The sequence below is a fragment of the Carcharhinus amblyrhynchos genome, unplaced genomic scaffold, assembly GCF_965287045.1.
Source record: "Carcharhinus amblyrhynchos unplaced genomic scaffold, sCarAmb.v2.hapA scaffold_53, whole genome shotgun sequence".
Classification (NCBI taxonomy): domain Eukaryota; kingdom Metazoa; phylum Chordata; class Chondrichthyes; order Carcharhiniformes; family Carcharhinidae; genus Carcharhinus; species Carcharhinus amblyrhynchos.
Window position 1 is genome coordinate 44,656 of NW_027649794.1, and position 19,401 is coordinate 64,056.

Consider the following 19,401-nt stretch of genomic DNA (forward strand, 5'->3'; position numbering starts at 1 on the left):
GCCAGAGACCCGGGTTCGATTCCCGGCTTGAGTCACTGTCTGTGCAGAATTTGCACATCCTCCTCGTGTCTGCGTGGGTTTCCTCCAGGTGCTCCAGTTTCCGCCCACAGTCCAAAGATTTGGGGATAGGTGCTAAATTCTCCCTCAGTGTATCCGAGCAGACGCCGGAGTGTGGAGACGCGGGAATTTTCACAGTAACTTCATTGCGGTGTTAATGTAAGACCAGTTGCGACACTAATAAATAAAAAATAAAACTCCTTTCATCATTTTTAAGACCTCAATCGGGGCACCCCTTCAGCCTTCTCAGTCCCAGATCCCGATCCGTACCTCGGGAGGGATAGACTGACATCAGGAACTGTTCAGGTAAGGTTCACGGGGCTGATTTCTGGGATGAAGGGACGGTTTGAGCAGGTTGGGCCCAGTACCCACTGGAGTTTCCAGTGAGTACCCATTGGCCCATCTCTAATTGCTCCTTGAGAAGGAGCAATTAGATCATCTTGAACCCACTGAGATGTAGGTACACCCACAGTGCTATTAGGGAGGGACTTCCAAGATTTAGGCCCAGTGACAGTGAAGGAACGGCCGATATATTTCCAAGTCGGGATGGTGAGTGACTTGGAGGGGAAACTCCAGGTGGGGGTGTTCCCAGGTATCTGCTGCCCTTGTCCTTCTAGATGGTAGCGGTCATGGGTTTGGAAGGTGCTGCCTAAGGAGCCTTGGTGAGATGCTGCAGTGCATCTTGTAGATGGTACACACGGCTGTCACTGTGCGTCGGGGGGTGGAGGGAGTGAATGTTTGGGGTTAGTGTGTCGATCGAGCGGGGCTGCTTTTTCCTGGATGGTGTCAAGCTTCTCGAGTGTTGTTGGAGCTGCACCCATCCAGGCAAGTGGGAGTATTCCATCACACTCCTGATTTGTGTCCTTGTAGATGGTGTCAGGCTTTGGGAGTCAGGAGGTGAGTTACTCACTGCAGGATTCCCAGCCTCTGACCTGCTCTGGGTCCAGTTCAGCTTCTGGCCATTGGTAACCCCCAGGATGTTGATAGTGGGGGGGATTCAGTGATGGTAACCCCCAGGATGTTGATAGTGGGGAGATTCAGTGATGGTAACCCCCAGGATGTTGATAGGCGGGGGGATTCAGTGATGGTAACCCCCAGGATGTTGATAGTGGGGGGGATTCAGTGATGGTAACCCCCAGGATGTTGATAGTGGGGAGATTCAGTGATGGTGACCCCCAGGATGTTGATGGTGAGGGGGATTCAGTGATGGTAACCCCCAGGATGTTGATAGTTGGGGAATTCAGTGATGGTAACCCCCAGGATGTTGATAGTGGGCAGGATTCAGTGATGGTAACCCCCAGGATGTTGATAGTGGGGGAGATTCAGTGATGGTAACCCCCAGAATGTTGATAGTGGGGGGGATTCAGTGATGGTAACCCCCAGGATGTTGATAGTGGGGGGATTCAGTGATGGTAACCCACAGGATGTTGATAGTGGGGGATTCAGTGATGGTAACCCCCAGGATGTTGATAGGCGGGGGGATTCAGTGATGGTAACCCCCAGGATGTTGATAGTGGGCGGGATTCAGTGATGGTAACCCCCAGGATGTTGATAGTGGGGAGATTCAGTGATGGTAACCCCCAGGATGTTGATAGTGGGGGGGATTCAGTGATGGTAACCCCCAGGATGTTGATAGTGGGGGTAATTCAGTGATGGTAACCCCCAGGATGTTGATAGTGGGGGGAATTCAGTGATGGTAACCCCCAGGATGTTGATAGTGGGGGGATTCAGTGATGGTAACCCCCAGGATGTTAATAGTGGGGGGAATTCAGTGATGGTAACCCCCAGGATGTTGATAGTGGGGGGGATTCAGTGATGGTAACCCCCAGGATGTTAATAGTGGGGGGAATTCAGTGATGGTAACCCCCAGGATGTTGATAGTGGGGGATTCAGTGATGGTAACCCCCAGGATGTTGATAGTAGGGGATTCAGTGATGGTGACCCCCAGGATGTTGATAGTGGGGGGATTCAGTGATGGTAACCCCCAGGATGTCGATAGTGGGGGGATTCAGTGATGGTAACCCCCAGGATGTTGATAGTCAGGGGATTCAGTGATGGTGACCCCCAGGATTTTGATATTGGGGGGGATTCAGTGATGGTGACCCCCAGGATTTTGATATTGGGGGGGATTCAGTGATGGTGACCCCCAGGATGTTGATATTGGGGGGGATTCAGTGATGGTAACCCCCAGGATGTTGATAGTGGGGGGGGATTCAGTGATGGTAACCCCCAGGATGTTGATAGTGGGGGGGAATTCAGTGATGGTAACCCTCAGGATGTTGATAGTGGGGAGATTCAGTGATGGTAACCCCCAGGATGTTGATAGTGGGGGGGATTCAGTGATGGTAACCCCCAGGATGTTGATAGTGGGGGGGAATTCAGTGATGGTAACCCTCAGGATGTTGATAGTGGGGAGATTCAGTGATGGTAACCCCCAGGATGTTGATAGTGGGGGGGAATTCAGTGATGGTAACCCCCAGGATTTTGATATTGGGGGGGATTCAGTGATGGTAACCCCCAGGATGTTGATAGTCGGGGGGAATTCAGTGATGGTAACCCCCAGGATGTTGATAGTGGGGGATTCAGCAATGATGATGCTGGGATACAGTTGCCAATCATTTTTGGGGTGATTTGAAATTTCTGATGAATGCTTCTCTGTGTGTTTTCTGTGCAGGAGTAAGCAGTCAGCAACAGTCCGGGAAGACATTTGAGGTAACCAATGTGGTGAAGTTCCCAGTACAACGGAAAGATAATGGGGCCACTGTAACCTGTGAGGCTGAACTCCCTTCAGTCAAACTCTCAAAACAGCGCACCGACTTCTCCTTAAGTGTACGATGTAAGTATGAGATAATGTGCATTACTCCAGGCCAGTGAGCCTCACATCTGTAGTGGGTAAGTTGTTAGAAGGTATTCCGAGAGACAGGATCTACAGGCATTTAGAGACACAAGGACTGATTAGGGACAGTCAGCATGGCTTTGTGAGCAGAAAATCATGTCTCACAAATTTGATTCAGTTTTCTGAAGGGGTAACCAAGAAGGTAGATGAGGGCAGTACAGTCAATGTTGTCTACATGGACTTTAGCAAGACCCTTGACAAGGTACCGCATGCTAAGTTGTTGCACAAGGTTAAATCTCACAGGATCCAGGGTGAGGTAGTGAAATGGATATAAAATTAGCTTGATGACAGAATGTGGAGATGCCGGCACTGGACTGGGGTAAACACAGTGAGAACACCAAGTTAAAGCCCAACAGGTTTATTTGGCAGCAAATGCCACTAACTTTCGGAGCACCTGCTGCACCTCCTGACGAAGGAGCGGCGCTCCAAAAGCTAGTGGCATTTGCTACCAATTAAACCTGTTGGACTTTAACCTGGTGTTGTAAGATTTCTTGATGACAGAAACCAGAGGGTCATTATAGAGAGTTGTTTTTCAAACTGGAGGCCTGTGACCAGCAGTGTGCTTCAGCGATCAGTGCTGGGTCCACTGTTATTTGTTATTTATATTAATGATTTGGATGAGAATTTAGGAGGCATGGTTAGTAAGTTTGCAGATGACACAAAAATTGGTGGCATAGTGGACAGTGAAGAAGGTTATGTAGGATCTGAGGTGGCACAGAGGTTAGCACTGGTGCCTCACAGTGCCAGGTACCAGAGTTTGATTTTCAGTTTAGGCCAATGTCTGTGGGATTTGCACGTTCTTCCTATGTCTGCGTGGGTTTCCTCCGGGGCTCCAGTTTGTTCCCACATTCCAAACATGTGTGGATTAGGTGGATTGGACATGCTAAATTGCCAATAAGTGTCAGGGAGACTATCTAGGGTAAATGCATGGGGTTATGGAGATAGGGCCTGGGTGAGTTTTGGGAGGTGCAGTCTCGATGGACCAAATGGCCTCCATCTGCACTAGAGGGATTCTATATTTGCAATGGGATCTTCATCAATTGGACTAGTGGGCTGATGAATGGCAGGTAATGTTTAATTTAGATAAATGCGAGATGGTGCATTTTGGTAGATTGAACCAGAGCAGGGCTTACTCCGTTAACGGTATGGCTTTGGGGAGCGTTACAGAACAAAGAGATCTAGGAGTACAGATTTAGGGTTCCTTGAAAGTGGAGTCACAGGCAGATTGGGAGGTGAGGAAGGCATTCGGCATACTTGGTTTCATTGGTCAGAACATTGAATACAGGAGTTGGGACGTTTCGTTGAAGTTGTACGAGACTTTGGTAAAGCCACTCTCGGAATACTGTGTACAGTCCTGGGCACCCTATTATAGAAAGGATATTATTAAACTAGAAAGAGTGCAGAAGAGATTTACTAGGATGCTCCCGGGACTTGATGGTTTGAGTTCTAAGGAGAGGTTGGATAGACTGGGACTTTTTCTCTCGAGTGAAGGAGGCTTAGGTGTGATCTTATGAAGGTCTTTAAAATAATGAGGGGCATAGATCAGCTAGATAGTCAATATCTTTTCCCAAAGGTAGTGGGGTCTCAAACTAAAGGACATAGGTTTAAGGGGAGAGAGGAAAGATACAAAAGGGTCCAGAGGGGCAATTTTTTCACAGAGGGTGGTGAATGTCTGGAATGAACTGCCAGAGGTCTAGTTGAGGTGAGTACAATTTTGTTCTTTAAGAAGCATTTAGACAGTTACATGGTTAAGATGGGTATAGAGGGATATGGGCCAAATGCAGAAAATTGGGACTAGCTTAGGGGTAAAAACTGGGTGGATGAACAAGTTGGGCCGAAGGGACTGGAGGCGGTTACAGATATAGAGAGGGCCGTCGGGGCTGGAGGGGGTTGCAGAGATAGAGAGGGCCGTAGGGGCTGGAGGGGGTTGCAGAGATAGGGAGGGCTCTAGGATCTGAAAGAGGCTACAGAGATAGGGAGGGATTTAGGGGCTGGAGGATGTTTCAGAGATAGGGAGGGTTTGTAGGTTTTGGAGGACGTTATAGAGGTAAGGAGGGTTGTAGGGGCTGGAGGGGGTTACAGAGGTATGGAAGTTTGTAGGAGTTGGAGGGGATTACAGAAATAGGGAGGGGTGTAAGGGCTGGAGGAGGCTATCGAAATAGGGAGGGTTGTAGGGGCTGGAGGAGGTTACAGAGATAGGGAGGGAAGAATTTGAAAACATGGAATGGAGTTTAATAATTGAGACATTGTCTGTCGGGGAAGGTCAGGGAGGATCGGGGAGGGGAGGGGAGTGAAGGGTTGGGTTGGGTTGGGGAGGGGAGGACCAGGGAGGGGAGAGGAGGATCAGTAAGGGGAAGGTCAGGGAGGGGAGGGAGCGATAGTGGGGTGTTGGGAATCTGGGATGTGTTGTGAGTTTGGGTGCAGTGTTGCAGTGTGTGGGATGAGGCAGTCTTTGCGGAGACTAGGAGATGAGGAATATCTCTGGAATACTTTGACAGACAGCAGCAGCTCCCAGTACAAACTCCACCCCTCAGGGAAGATGTTTACTCTGCAGTTAATCATTGCTGTCACTCATTTCAGGCTGAGTGATGCCAATGATAGGTGTCAGACCGGTGAAGAAGCTAAATGGCCATTTATCCACTCTGTCCCTTTCACATCCTGCTCTCTCCTACATTATTTAAACCCCGGCCAGCTCTCCTGTAAATCCCTTTGCTTTCAAAGCTGAGATTTGTACTTGTGATGAATCTGTGGCCTGGTGATTTAGGCTGACACTGAGAGAGCCTCAGGTTAATTCAATCTCTGTGGGACTCATCATTCTGGAATGTTCCAGTCAAATTGTCTTTATTACTAACTTTCTATCAATTCAAATCCAGGGGCATAGGGACTCCCCAGATTCAGATATTGGAAATGTTTCCCTGTCTCTCTCCATTCTCCATACCTCTGTCTTTCTGACTCTCCCCCTCGCTCCCTCCATCTCCAATTCCAATCATTCTCTCTCGCCTGCCATCTCTTATCTATCACTGTCTCTCCCTCAACCTCCATGTCTTGCTCCCTCCACCTCCAGCCACCAATTCTCTCTCTCTCTATCTCTCTCCCCCACCATCTCCAATCCCTCCATGTCTCTCTTCCTGCATCTCCAATCCCTCACTCTCTCCCTCCCTCCATCTCCAGCCTCTCACTTCTCTCTCCCTCCATCTCCAACCTCTCACTCTCTCTCTCCCTCCATCTTCAACCTCTCACTTCTCTCCCCCCCATCTCCAACCCCTCACTCTCTCTCTCTCCCTCCATCTCTAACCCTTCACTCTCTCCCTCCATCTCCAACCCCTCACTTCTCTCTCCCTCCATTTCCAATCCCTCAAACTCTCTTTCCTTTAATTGCCAGTCACTCGTTCTGTCTTTCCCTCCACTCCCAGTCCTCACTCTCTCTCCTTCCACCTCCAACCCTCAACGTCCCTCCATTTCCAATCCCTCGCTCCCTCTTTCCCTCCATCTCCAATTTATCATTCTCTCTCTCCCTCCATCTCTAGTCTCTCACTTCCCGTCTCCCTCCATTTCCAATCACTCACTCTCTACCTCTCTTTTTCTCCTCTCTCTCCCTCCATCTCCAATCTCTCAATTCCTCACACCCTCCATTTCTAATCCCTCCCCCTTTTCCTCATCCCGGCTTCAAATTTCACTCCTTCATTCACTCTCCCTCCATCTTCAGTCCCTCATTCCCTCTCTTGCTGTTCCTTTCCATCTCCAATTTCTTACCCCCTCACTTCCTCCATCACCAAACTCTCTGTCTCCCCCATTTCCAATCCTTCTCTTTCTCCCTCCCCTTCTATCTCCAATCTCTCACTCGCTCTCCTTCCATCTCCAATCTCTCATTCTCTCTCCCTCCATCTCCAACCCCTCACTCTCTCTCCCTCCACCTTCAATCCCTCACTCTCTCCCCCTCCATCTCCAACCCCTCACTCTCGCTCTCCCTCCATCTCCAACCCCTCACTCGCTTTCTCCCTCCATGTCCAACCCCTCACTTGCCCTCTGGGGAGAGGAGTGAGGTGGGGGGGAGTGAGCAGAATTCCAAAGATTCTCTATCCTCGGAGTGAAGACATTTTTCCTCATCCTGACATAGGATTGCAATGGGATCTTAATCAATTGGGCCAGTGGACTGACGAATGGCAGATGGAGTTTAATTTAGATAAATGTGAGGCGATGCATTTTGGTAGATAGAACCGGGGCGGGACTTACTCAGTTACTGTTTCGGTGTTGGGGGTGAGTTACAGAACAAAGAAATCTAGGGGTACATGTTCATGGCTTCTTGAAAGTGGACAGAGTGGTGAAGAAGGCATTCATCATTCTTGGTTTCATTGGTCAGAACATTGAATACAGGAGTTGGGACGCCTTGTTGAAGTTGTACAAGACATTGGTAAGGCCACACTCGGAATACTGTGTGCAGTTCTGGTCACCCTATTATAGAAAGGATATCATTAAACTAGAAAGAGTGCGGAAAAAAATTACTAGAATGCTACTGGGACTTGATGGATTGAGTTATAAGGAGAGGCTGGATAGACTGGGACATTTTTCCCTGAGCGTAGGAGGCTGAGGGGTGACCTTACAGAGGTCTATAAAATAATGAGGGACATGATTCAGTTAGATAGTCAATATCTTTTCCCAAAGATAGGGGAGTCTAAAACTAGAGGGCATAGGTTTAAGGTGAGAGGGGAGAGATATAAAAGGGTCCAGAGAGGCAATTTTTTCACCCAGAGGGTGGTGAGGTCTGGGATGAGCTGCCAGAGGCAGTAGTAGAGGCGGGTACAATTCTGTCTTTTAAAAAGCATTTAGACATTTACATGGGTAAGATGGGTATAGAGGGATAAGGGCCAAATGTGGGCAATTGGGATTAGCTTAGTGGTCAAAAAAAGAGCAGCATGGACAAGTTGGGCCGAATGGCCTGTTTCCATGCTGTAAACTTCTGTGACTCTATCCCAGTCCAAAATGGCCAACCCCTCCTCCCGATTTCAGGACTCTTCAACCAGGTGAGGAATTTGCCTCAGCATCAGCCCTCTCAAGTATGTCTCATCAAGGTTCCTTGTGAAATATGATCATTTACTGGTAATTCCCCAACTGAACAGTGCCATTTCATAAGTAGTTCTTGCGTGCTGATTGTCACGTGGAATCAGTGAGCCCTTGAAATATAATTAAGTTGTCTTCTGTCCTAGCCTAATACAATTATTATCCCCGCAGTCCCAAACCACTGGGACATGTCTTTGGAAAATTTGCAATGTGGAATCACATTTTTTTTTTGTGAATTAATGGGCTGGGAATGTGTTTCAGACACAAATTGCTCTTTCCTTTTCAACTGAATTTGCATTGTGTGCCCATTTTCTGAATTTCTTTCTGCGTCAAACCTTGCGGGAGTCAACATTTATTCCTGTATATTTTATCATCGCTAGAATTGAGCGCTCCTGCTGACAGGATGAGCGCTGTGGCAGTTAGCAACTGAAATAAGTTTGGGAACAAGCTTAAAATCCAATTTCTGTTGCAAAGTAGAAGCCTCTCCCCAACCCCACTTTCTTTACCTCACTATATTCTTATAATTTAGGAATAAACTCCATTGAGCCCCCTCTTAGCCTGTTCAGCAACAGTTCCTGGTATCCCGAGTCACTCCTTGACAATGTTTGGGCGTTGCCGGTGGATCGGGATAAAGGTTAGAGGACGGGGGCCGGGGGTGGGGGGAGGGGACGGTGACTGAACTTGGAGGGTAGGAGTGAATGAGATTGGAATGTAGGAGTGGATGAGGTTGTCCCTCGGTGCAAATGATGAGTAACGTTACAGGACTGGGGCATTGTGGGAGATCGCTGACAAGTTACTTCTGAGTCTTTTGGCATTGCGAGGGCGCTGAGTTTTGTTGGCAATACACAGAACGGAATAACAAAGGGTTAAGTATTTTAGGTGACCCACTTAGTAAGGCACTCACAGGTGTCATCAAAGGAAGGGCATTCAGTAAAGGTTAGAGGGTCTTAAACTTCCTTCTGAGTGGACATTCCCAGAGTCCAGCATGATCCAATTTGTGCCTTCAGTTCTTGGAGGAAGGATAGGGATGGAAGAGTGGGCAAGATTTCATATCCAGCAATTCCACTGATTGGAATGGAGCCGGAGAGAGGTGTGGTGGGTTTTAGATGTCTTTGAGCACGTACAAGTCGGGGATGACTGGGACACTGGGCTGAGCGAGGGGAGAGTCACAAGACTCAACAACTCCCTCAATGTGGAAAAGCCCTGTGCCCTGGGTTGGAACTTCACCCACCCAGTCTGGGTCCCATTGGCACCTCGACCCGACCTCACAACGGTGGCAAAACCCCGCAGGGACCAGCAACGAATTTTGCAAGGCTGGTCGGCATTGGACGGAGGAGAGGCAGTGGTCGGTGTGCGCACGGCAAGATCCCACAACTAAAAAACACAACCTCACAATCAGCCAGATCATCAGATTCACGTCATGTGGATTGAGGGATAAATATTGGGCATGGAACCTGGGGAGGAGGAGAACTACCCCCAATGCACTCCCACAAATGAGCACCCCCACTCCCCGGGAACAGTGTTCTTCTTTGATGTAGTGGGAGTGGGATCTTTTACACTGACCAACGGGGGCAGCTGAGGTGAAGGGCATTGTGAGGGGGAATAATCCCCGAATGCACTGTCTTGATTGGTTTGATTTGATTTATTATTGTCACATGTATCAATAGACTATGAAAAGTATTGTTTCTTGCACACTATACAAACAAAGCATACTGTTCATCAAGTATACAGGAGAGAAGGAAAGGAGAGAGTGCAGAATGTAGCATTACAGTCGCAGCTAGGGTGTAGAGAAAGATCAACTTAATGCAAGGTAGGTCCATTCAACGGTCTGATGGCAGCAGGGAAGAAGCTGTTCTTGAGTCGGTTGGTACGTGACCTCAGACTTTTGTATCTTTGTCCCCATGGAAGAAGGTGGAAGAGAGAATGTCCAGGATAGTGGGATCCCTAAATATGCTGGCTGCTTTTCCGAGGCAGTGGGAAGTGTAGACAGAGGCAACGGATGGGAGGCTGGTTTGTGTGATGGATTGGGCTACATTCACAACCTTTTGTAGTTCCTTGCAGTCTTGGGCAGAGCAGGAGCCCATACCAAGCTGTACTACAACCAGAAAGAATGCTTTCTATGGTGCATCTGTAAAGGTTGGTGAGAGCCGTAGAGGATGTGCCAAATTTCCTTAGCCTCCTGCGAGCGAACCCCTCCCATCCCCGAATTCATCTCTCCACAGTCTCCTGTCCTCCCCGGAGCCCCAGAGGCCTGTCACAATGGCAAGCTGTGCTGGGATAGCCCAGGCTCCATCGCACCCACATTGAAACAACACCCGGAGGAGGGAATTCAGATCCCGATCGCAGGCAGGTCCAGTCGGAATACAAATCAGAGCTTAGCAAGGTATAGGGTCATTCAGGGCTGATCCTCAGCTAATCCTACAGCTCAGGGAGCCTATTTATTCCAGTCAAGAGAGATTAAACGTCTTTACACTGCTGGATCTATTGTTATACTTACAGGTTAATTATAAATTCCGTGGTTATGTGTTCTAATAACTCCATGTAGGTAAAAAAAACACTTAATCCAAGCTTATTTAATAGCGCTTTCTCATTTCAGAGTTACAACCATGTCATAGTTGAATTATCCAATTAAACACTTCCTGCTCTGAAATATCTGGAAATCCCTTCTTATCTGGCAACTCTTCTACTCAGTTTTCCTGCAGCCCAGAGATCACAACACAAATCATTCCTTTCAAACACTCCCAGGACAGGTACAGCACGGGGTTAGATACAGAGTAAAGCTCCCTCTACACTGTCCCCCATCAAACACTCCCAGGACAGGTATAGCACGGGGTTAGATACAGAGTAAAGCTCCCTCTGCACTGTATCCCATCAAACACTCCCAGAACAGGTACAGCATGGGGTTAGATACAGAGTAAAGCTTCTTCTACACTGTCAACGCCGGCATACCCACATCACGCCCATCAAACATTCCCAGGACAGGTACAGCACGGGGTTAGATACAGAGTAAAGCTCCCTCTACACTGTCCTCCATCAAACACTCCCAGGACAGGTATAGCACGGGGTTAGATACAGAGTAAACCTCCCTCTACGCTGTCCCCATCAAACACTCCCAGGACAGGTACAGCACGGGGTTAGATACAGAGTAAACCTCCCTCTACACTGTTCCCCATCAAACACTCCCAGGACAGGTACATCACGGGGTTAGATACAGAGTAAAGCTCCCTCTACACTGTCCCCATCAAACACTCCCAGGACAGGTACAGCACGGGGTTAGATACAGAGTAAAGCTCCCTCTACACTGTCCCCATCAAACACTCCCAGGACAGGTACAGCACGGGGTTAGATACAGAGTAAAGCTCCCTCTGCACTGTCCCCCCCATCAAACACTCCCAGGACAGGTACAGCACGGGGTTAGATACAGAGTAAAGCTCCCTCTACACTGCCCCCATCAAACTCTCCCAGGACAGGTACAGCGCGGGGTTAGATACAGAGTAAAGCTCCCTCTACACTGTCCCCATCAAACACTCCCAGGACAGGTACAGCACGGGGTTAGTAATCCTGGTTGCAGTGATACTGACTGATAGCTGTGCTCTCTTACAGTTCCCCCGGTGGTTAAGGTCCAACCTCCGTCCGTTCTCCTGAGGGAAGGTGACGACCTCACGTTAACCTGTTCGGTTACAGGCAATCCGCAGTAAGTAACTCCCCAGTGTGACTCGCAGTCTGACTACCAGAGACAGTCCCCTTTAAATAACCTTTTTCTGCTGTGAAACTTTGGGCTGTGATTATCAGGTGTTTTGGACCCTGAATTGATACACCTGTCTCTTTCTGTCTCAGAATGTCTTTGTTTGATGCTGAACAAAGGTTAAGAAATTTTGAAAATAGAACTGTGCTTGATGTTGGGCAGAGTACAGAACACACTAACCAGCCCGCGCTGGAAACTCAAACCAAACTGAATGTAGATGGGACCTTTCGATTGGGCAGCACTTACTGAACAACACTGACGGGGCTAGTAGCTACACTAACAACCGAGTTACTACCATCAGGCGAGCCTGTAATGTGGCTCATTTATGCTCACTCAGAGTGAAATCCATTCATACACAGTGACACAGGAGCATGATCAAGCCCTTTTTGAATGAGCTTAGGGAGCCCATAGCTCCGCGTTGCTTGCTCCATGGCAACAGCTCACCCAATTAGAGCCGACTTGGCAAACCAATCAGCACCCTGTTCTCCTGCAGTGTGAATTGTCGAGATTGTTTGAAATTTGGGTTTCTTACGTTTTGTCCTGATGAGTACAAGTTCAGAAGTTTCAGTGGGGTGTCTCTCTTTTCAACAATGTTTAGGTTTCAGAAATCTTCAGTGCCACACTAATCATGACGACGGTCAGTTACTGCGTCTTAAACGTAACAGAGAATAATAGTGTATGAGCAGACCATTCAGCCCATCTGGCCTCTCTTCTCCAAGACTGTCAATCAGATTTGGGGGCAACTTGCGTCCACAATGGTTTGATCAGTTTCAGGATGGCTGATAGGTCCAAAGCGGGGCCTTCAGACACTGTCTTATGCGGGATGGGGTGGCAGCCAGGTTGGCAGGGAGGGGGGCGATCGGGAGAATAGAAAGGTCAGGGGAGGGGGGGAGGAGGTAGGTTGTGGGAGGGGGTATGTCAGGGGAGGGGTTAGTTGGGGGAAGGGGAGGTCGGAGAGGGGGAGGTCAGGGGAAGGGGAGAGGTCAGGGGAGGAGGAAGTCAATGGAGGGGGAAGGTCGGGGGAGAGGGGAGGTTGGAGGAGGGGGGAGGTCAGGGAAAAGGGGAGTTCGGGGGAGCGGAGAGGCCAGGGGAGGGGGCAGGTCGGAGGAGGGGGGAGGTCGAGGGACAGGGGAGGTCGGGGGAGAGGAGAGGTCAGGGGAGGAGGAGGCCTATCAGAGAGCCCGACTGAGACATCTACTGATGTCCATGAAACCATGACCTATTGTCAGGAAAACCCATTTGATTCACGAATGTCCTTTAGGGAAGGAAATCTGCTGTCCTTACCCGGTCTGGTCTACATGTGACTCCACATTGCCATCGGGCAATTAGGAATGGGCAGTAAATGCTGGCCAGCTAGCGACGCCTGTGTCCCACAAATGAATAAAAGTAAAGAAGCACCAGGCACACTTGTCCATTGGGGATAATGCTTTATTATTTATTATTGTCACATGTATTGGGATACAGTGAAAAGTATTGTTTCTTGCGCGCTACACAGACAAAGCATACCGTTCATAGAGCGCACAGGAAGGAAGGAAATGGGGTGGCACAGTTGTTCGATTTCCGGTTTGGGTCACTGTGCAGAGTTTGCACGTTCTCCCCGTGTGTGCGAGGGTTTCCTCCGGGTACTCCGGTTTCCCCCCACAATGGCAGTCACATTTAATGTGAACCCTGAACTGTTGGCGGAGTTTGCCCCAATGCCAGCCATCCATCTGGTGTTGACTGCCACACACAGATTCCAATATCACCTCGTGTACAACTAATTGAGTTGGCAGATACACGTAATCTCCTCAGTCAAATGTTGTAACCCGATACAGTTAAGTTGGTACAAAGTCAAGCTTCCTCTACATTGTCCCCCATCAAACACTCCCAGGACAGGGACAACACGAGGTTAGATACAGAGTAAAGCTCCCTCTACACTGTCCACATCAAACATTCCCAGGACAGGTACAGCACAGGGTTAGATACAGAGTAAAGCTCCCTCTACACTGTCCCCATCAAACACTCCCAGGACAGGGACAACACGGGGTTAGATACAGAGTAAAGCTCCCTCTACACTGTCCCCATCAAACGCTCCCAGGACAGGTACAGCACAGGGTTAGATTCAGAGTAAAGCTCCCTCTACACTGTCCCCATCAAACACTCCCAGGACAGGTACAGCACGGGGTTAGATACAGAGTAAAGCTCCCTCTACACTGTCCCCCATCAAACACTCCCAGGACAGGTACAGCACGGGGTTAGGTACAGAGTAAAGCTCCCTCTACACTGTCCCCCATCAAACACTCCCAGGACAGGTACAGCATGGGGTTAGATATAGAGTAAAGTTCCCTCTACACTGTCCCCATCAAACACTCCCAGGACAGGTACAGCACGGGGTTAGATACAGAGTAAAGCTCCCTCTACACTGTCCCCATCAAACACTCCCAGGACACGGACAGCAAGGGGTGAGATACAGAGTGAAGCTCATTTTAAACCATCAACATACAACTAGTTATAGAGATAGGGAGGGGTGTGGGGGCTGGAAGAGGTTACAGAGATAGGGGTGTAGGAGCTGGAGAGATAGGGAGGGTTGTAGGGGCTGGAGGAGGTTACATCGATAGGGAGGGGTACAGGGGCTGGAGGAGGTTACGTGCATTGGCCATGCTAAATTCTGTCTCAGGGTACCCGAAAGGTGCCAGAGTGTGGCGACTTGGGGATTTTCACAGTAACTTCATTGCAGTGTTAATGTGAGCCTACTTATGACAAATAAATAAACTTTAAAAAAACTTGAAGCTTTTCTCTGGGACAGAGCTTTTTTTTTCAAAGTATAAAAGATATAAGAAGCAAAAATCTCCCACGGGATTTGGCAGGAAAAAGAGTTGACAAAGGTCCCCTAGTGCCCTGGATCCAGTAGTTACAGCTGAACAGACAACCAGGTTTATCATCACATGACATTCAGTGGGATCTTGCTCTGCGCCGGTGTGCTGGAAAGCAATTGGAGTACAGGTTCTGGATGGCCATATCCGGATCAAGTTCCCGCCTTGCATGGAGGAGGAATGAGAGTGAGGAAGGAGGGGGTTTGAAACCTCCAGGGGTGCAATAAGCCACCCCAGGCGATGGTGGAGAGAGCCAGTGACTGACAGAAGCACCCCCCCAAGCCGAAAGATAGAGGTGCCAACTGTTCTGGGGGGAGGTGGCATTGGGTGCACAGAGCCAGCACCACAGAAGGTGGAATTAAGAGGTTGCCAAGAGTGAATGGGCGCCTCACGCCAGAGGCACAGACAGATGGTGCAGGCATCTGCTCAGGACATGTAACAGGGGATGCCAGCACCATCAGTGCCACCTGCACTCCTGGCTGCCACACTTCATGTGAACCCTGAACTGTTGGCGGAGTTTGCCCCAATGCCAGCCATCCATCTGGTGTTGACTGCCACACACAGATTCCAACATCACCTCGTGTACAACTAATTGAGTTGGCAGATACACGTAATCTCCTCAGTCAAATGTTGTAACCTGATACAGTTAAGTTGGTACAAAGTCAAGCTTCCTCTACATTGTCCCCCATCAAACACTCCCAGGACAGGGACAACACGAGGTTAGATACAGAGTAAAGCTCCCTCTACACTGTCCACATCAAACATTCCCAGGACAGGTACAGCACAGGGTTAGATACAGAGTAAAGCTCCCTCTACACTGTCCCCATCAAACACTCCCAGGACAGGGACAACACGAGGTTAGATACAGAGTAAAGCTCCCTCTACACTGTCCACATCAAACATTCCCAGGACAGGGACAGCACAGGGTTAGATACAGAGTAAAGCTCCCTCTACACTGTCCCCATCAAACACTCCCAGGACAGGGACAACACGAGGTTAGATACAGAGTAAAGCTCCCTCTACACTGTCCCCATCAAACACTCCCAGGACAGGGACAACACGAGGTTAGATACAGAGTAAAGCTCCCTCTACACTGTCCCCATCAAACACTCCCAGGACAGGGACAGCACGGGGTTAGATACAGAGTAAAGCTCCCTCTACACTGTCCCCATCAAACACTCCCAGGACAGGTACAGCACGGGGTTAGATACAGAGTAAAGCTCCCTCTACACTGTCCCCATCAAACACTCCCAGGACAGGTACAGCACGGGGTTAGATACAGAGTAAAGCTTATTCTAAAGCGTCCCCATACAACTAGTTACAGAGATAGGGAGGGGTGTTGGGGCTGCAGGAGGTTACAGAGATGGGGAGGATTATAGGGGCTGGACGAGGTTATGGAGATAGGGAGGGTGTAGGGGCAGGACAAGGTCATGGAGATAGGGAGGGTGTAGGGGCTGGACGAGGTTATGGAGATAGGGAAGGTGTAGGGGCTGGAGGAAGTTACAGAGATAGGAAGGGGATAGGGAGGATTTTAGAGGCTGGAGGGTGTTCAGCGAATGCGGAGGAATGAGAGAGAGTGGAGCAATTTGAAAAGAAGATAGAGATTGTTAAAGTGGGGGCAGTGCTGATGTGGGAGTGAGTTTGGGTCAGTGAGCACTGGGTGAGGGTGGTGTGAATAGACTTTAGCAGTTGGGATTATTGCTGATATTTAATGAAGTCCTGCGGTTCTCTCATTTATTCCAGTTCCAGCACTGAGGCTGCCTGAGTTTCTCAAACAGTGATCTGATTTACAGAGTGGAATCTGGTGCGGAACAGGACTACATTTCATGAATATTAAAACATTTCCTTCAATCACTCGCGTTTGCCAAAACACTTGGTATTCCCACCGAGATGTGCAGGCAATTTCAGAGAGATTTATTTTCAAATTTTCCTCAACTTATCACCATCCATTTTTCCTCCCACTCTGCAACCCATCACCCAGCAATGCCAATTTGCATTTATATAGCCACTTTCACATCATACAAAGTTAGGGAAGGGTGTAGGGCCTGGAGAACGTTACAGAGATAGGGAGAGTTATCGGGGCTGAAGGAGGTTACAGAGATAGGGAGGGGGCATAGGGGCTGGAGAAGGTTACAGAGATAGGGAGAGGGCATAGGGTCCATGGAGGTTACAGAGAGGGGGGGGTGTAGGGGGCTGGAGGATGTTACAGAGATAGTAAGGGGTGTAGGGGGCTGGAGGAGGTTACGGAGATAGGAAGGGCTGTAGGGGCTGGAGGAGGTTACAGAGATAGGAAGGGTTGTAGGGGCTGGAGGAGGATTCAGAGATAGGGAGGAGTGTAGGGGCTGGAGGAGGATTCAGAGATAGGGAGGAGTGTAGGGGCTGGAGGAGGATTCAGAGATAGGGAGGAGTGTAGGGGCTGGAGGAGGATTCAGAGATAGGGAGGAGTGTAGGGGCTGGAGGAGGTTACAGAGATGGGGAGCGGTGTAGGGGGCTTGAGGAGGTTACAGAGATCGGGACGGGTGTAGGGGGCTTGAGGAGGTTACAGAGATAAAGAAGGTTTGAGGGATTGGAGGAGATTACAGAGGAAGGTAGCTGGGTTCTGGAGAAATACGACATTTTGTCAGTGCCACTAACCTGTGTTGTGGGTTATACCTTTTAATAAATTCTGGTTGAATGTAAATATGCGTCAAAAATGTAATAAATGTCAGGAAGTATATCTGAGAGCGAGAGAGAATATTCGCTACAATCTGTGAAATATTAATGAGTTGAAATGTTGAACAAATGGTAAAACAGCTTGGATACCTACAGGAGCAGCCTGGATTAATGAAGATGATTTGGATGGGTTATTTACCATTCTGTTCAGAGAGGGATTCGCATTTCCAGGTTCACTCATTACAATTGCGGCAACTTATAATGGTATCAACTGGCCAAGGTGGTCAAATCCTCAAGGGCCTCACTGGAACATAGAGAAATCTCACTCCCAACCACATACTGAGAATACAGCACAGGAAGAGGCCCTTCAGCCCATCGAGTCTGTGCCATGCATCAAGCACCTATCTATTCTCATCCCATTTTCCAGCACTTGGTCCGTTGCCTTGTAAGCTGTGATGTTTCAAGAGCTCATCTAAATGCTTCTTAAATGTTAAGAGGCCCCCACCTCTACCACTCTTTAAGGCAGCGAGTTCCAGGTTCCCAGCACCCTCTGGCTGTAAGTGTTTTTGCTCAAATCCCCTCTAAATCTGCTGCCCCTGACCTTAAATCTACCTCTCCTGAGATAGGGAGGGTTGTAGGGGCTGGAAGGGGTTGCAGAGATAGGGAGGGGTGTAGGGGCTGGAGGGGTTTACAGAGATAGGGAGGGGCGTAGGGTATGGAGGAAATTAAAGATAGGCAGGGTTGTAGGGGCTGGAAGAGGTTACAGAGATAGGGAGGGTTGACAGGACAGGAAGAGGTTAAAGAGATAGGGAGTGTTGTCGGAGCTGGAGGAGGTTATTGAGATAGGGAGTGCTGTCAGGGATGGAGGAGGTTACAGAGAAGAGAGAGGGTTGTAGGAGTTGGAGGAGGTTACAAAGATAGGGAGGGTTGTAGGGGCCATGGAGGTTACAGAGATATGGACGGCTGTAGGGACGGGAGGAGGCTATAGAGATAGGGTGGGTTGTAGGGACTGGAAGAGGTTACAGAGATATGGAGGGAGGTAAGGGCTGGGAGGAGCTTATTGAGATAGGGAGGGTTGTCGGGGCTGGAGGTGGTTGCAGAGATATGGATGGTAGCTGGAGAAGCTGGAGGATGTTACAGGGACAGGTGTAGGGGCTGGAGGACGTTACAGAGATAGGGAGGGGGTGTAGGGGTTGGAGGAGGTTTCAGAGATAGGGGCGGTTGTAGGCGCTGGAGGAGGTTACAGAGATAGAGAGGGTTGACAGGATAGGAAGAGGTTAAAGAGATAGGTAGGGTTGTTGGAGCTGGAGGAGGTTATTGAGATAGGGAGGGGGTATGGGGGCTGGAGGAGGTTATAGGGATGGGGTGTGTAGGGGCTGGCAGGAGATTACGGGGATAGGGAGGGGTGTAGGGGCTGGAGGAGGTTACAGTGATAGGGAGAGTTGTAGGGGCTGGAGGAGGTTACAGAGATAGGGAGGGGTGCAGGAGCTGGTGGTGGATACAGAGATAGGGAGGGGAGTAGGGGCTGGAGGAGGTTACAGAGATAGGGAGGGGTGCAGGAGCTGGTGGTGGATACAGAGATAGGGAGGGTGTAGGAGCTGGAGGAGGTTACAGGGATAGGGAGGGGTGTAGGAGCTGGAGGAGGTTACAGGGATAGGGAGGGGTGTAGGAGCTGGAGGAGGTTACAGGGATAGGGAGGGGTGTAGGGGCTGGAGGAGGTTATGGGATAGGGAGGGGTGTAGGGGCTGGAGGGGATCATGGGGATAGGGAGTGGTGTAGGAGCTGGAGGAGGTTATAGGGATAGGGAGGGGTGTAGGAACCATATACTGGAGTAATTGGAAACCAAAATTTGAATTGTACAATCAAGATATTATCAGGCTGGGAGCTGTGGGATTGGATGGGGTTTAACCTGATTGAATGTCTGGAGAATTGCCCCCCAGACTGACCTTGTTTGGGGTCGAATGTTGGTGAGGTACCCGATCTGCAATCTGTCACTCGCACAGCGGGAGACTGGTTCGTCTGAGAGACTTCAGAAGGGAACAATGTTGGATATTCAGGCCACGGGGCTGATGACACATGGAGAGTAACAGATTGTTACAGCAAAGGATTAGCTTGTACACAACAGGAGCTTTATAAATGAC

General features: G+C 49.4%; 1 protein-coding gene across 1 annotated transcript in view; it reads left to right on the forward strand.

The window, feature by feature from the left end:
• Positions 1–19,401, forward strand: part of cadm4 (cell adhesion molecule 4) — a 75,889-nt gene that overhangs the window by 33,974 nt on the left and 22,514 nt on the right. Inside the window, exons 5-6 of the mRNA XM_080182375.1 lie at positions 2,732–2,893; positions 11,615–11,705. Of these exons, the coding sequence (XP_080038501.1) occupies positions 2,732–2,893; positions 11,615–11,705 (253 nt within the window). The remainder of the gene's footprint in view (positions 1–2,731; positions 2,894–11,614; positions 11,706–19,401) is intronic.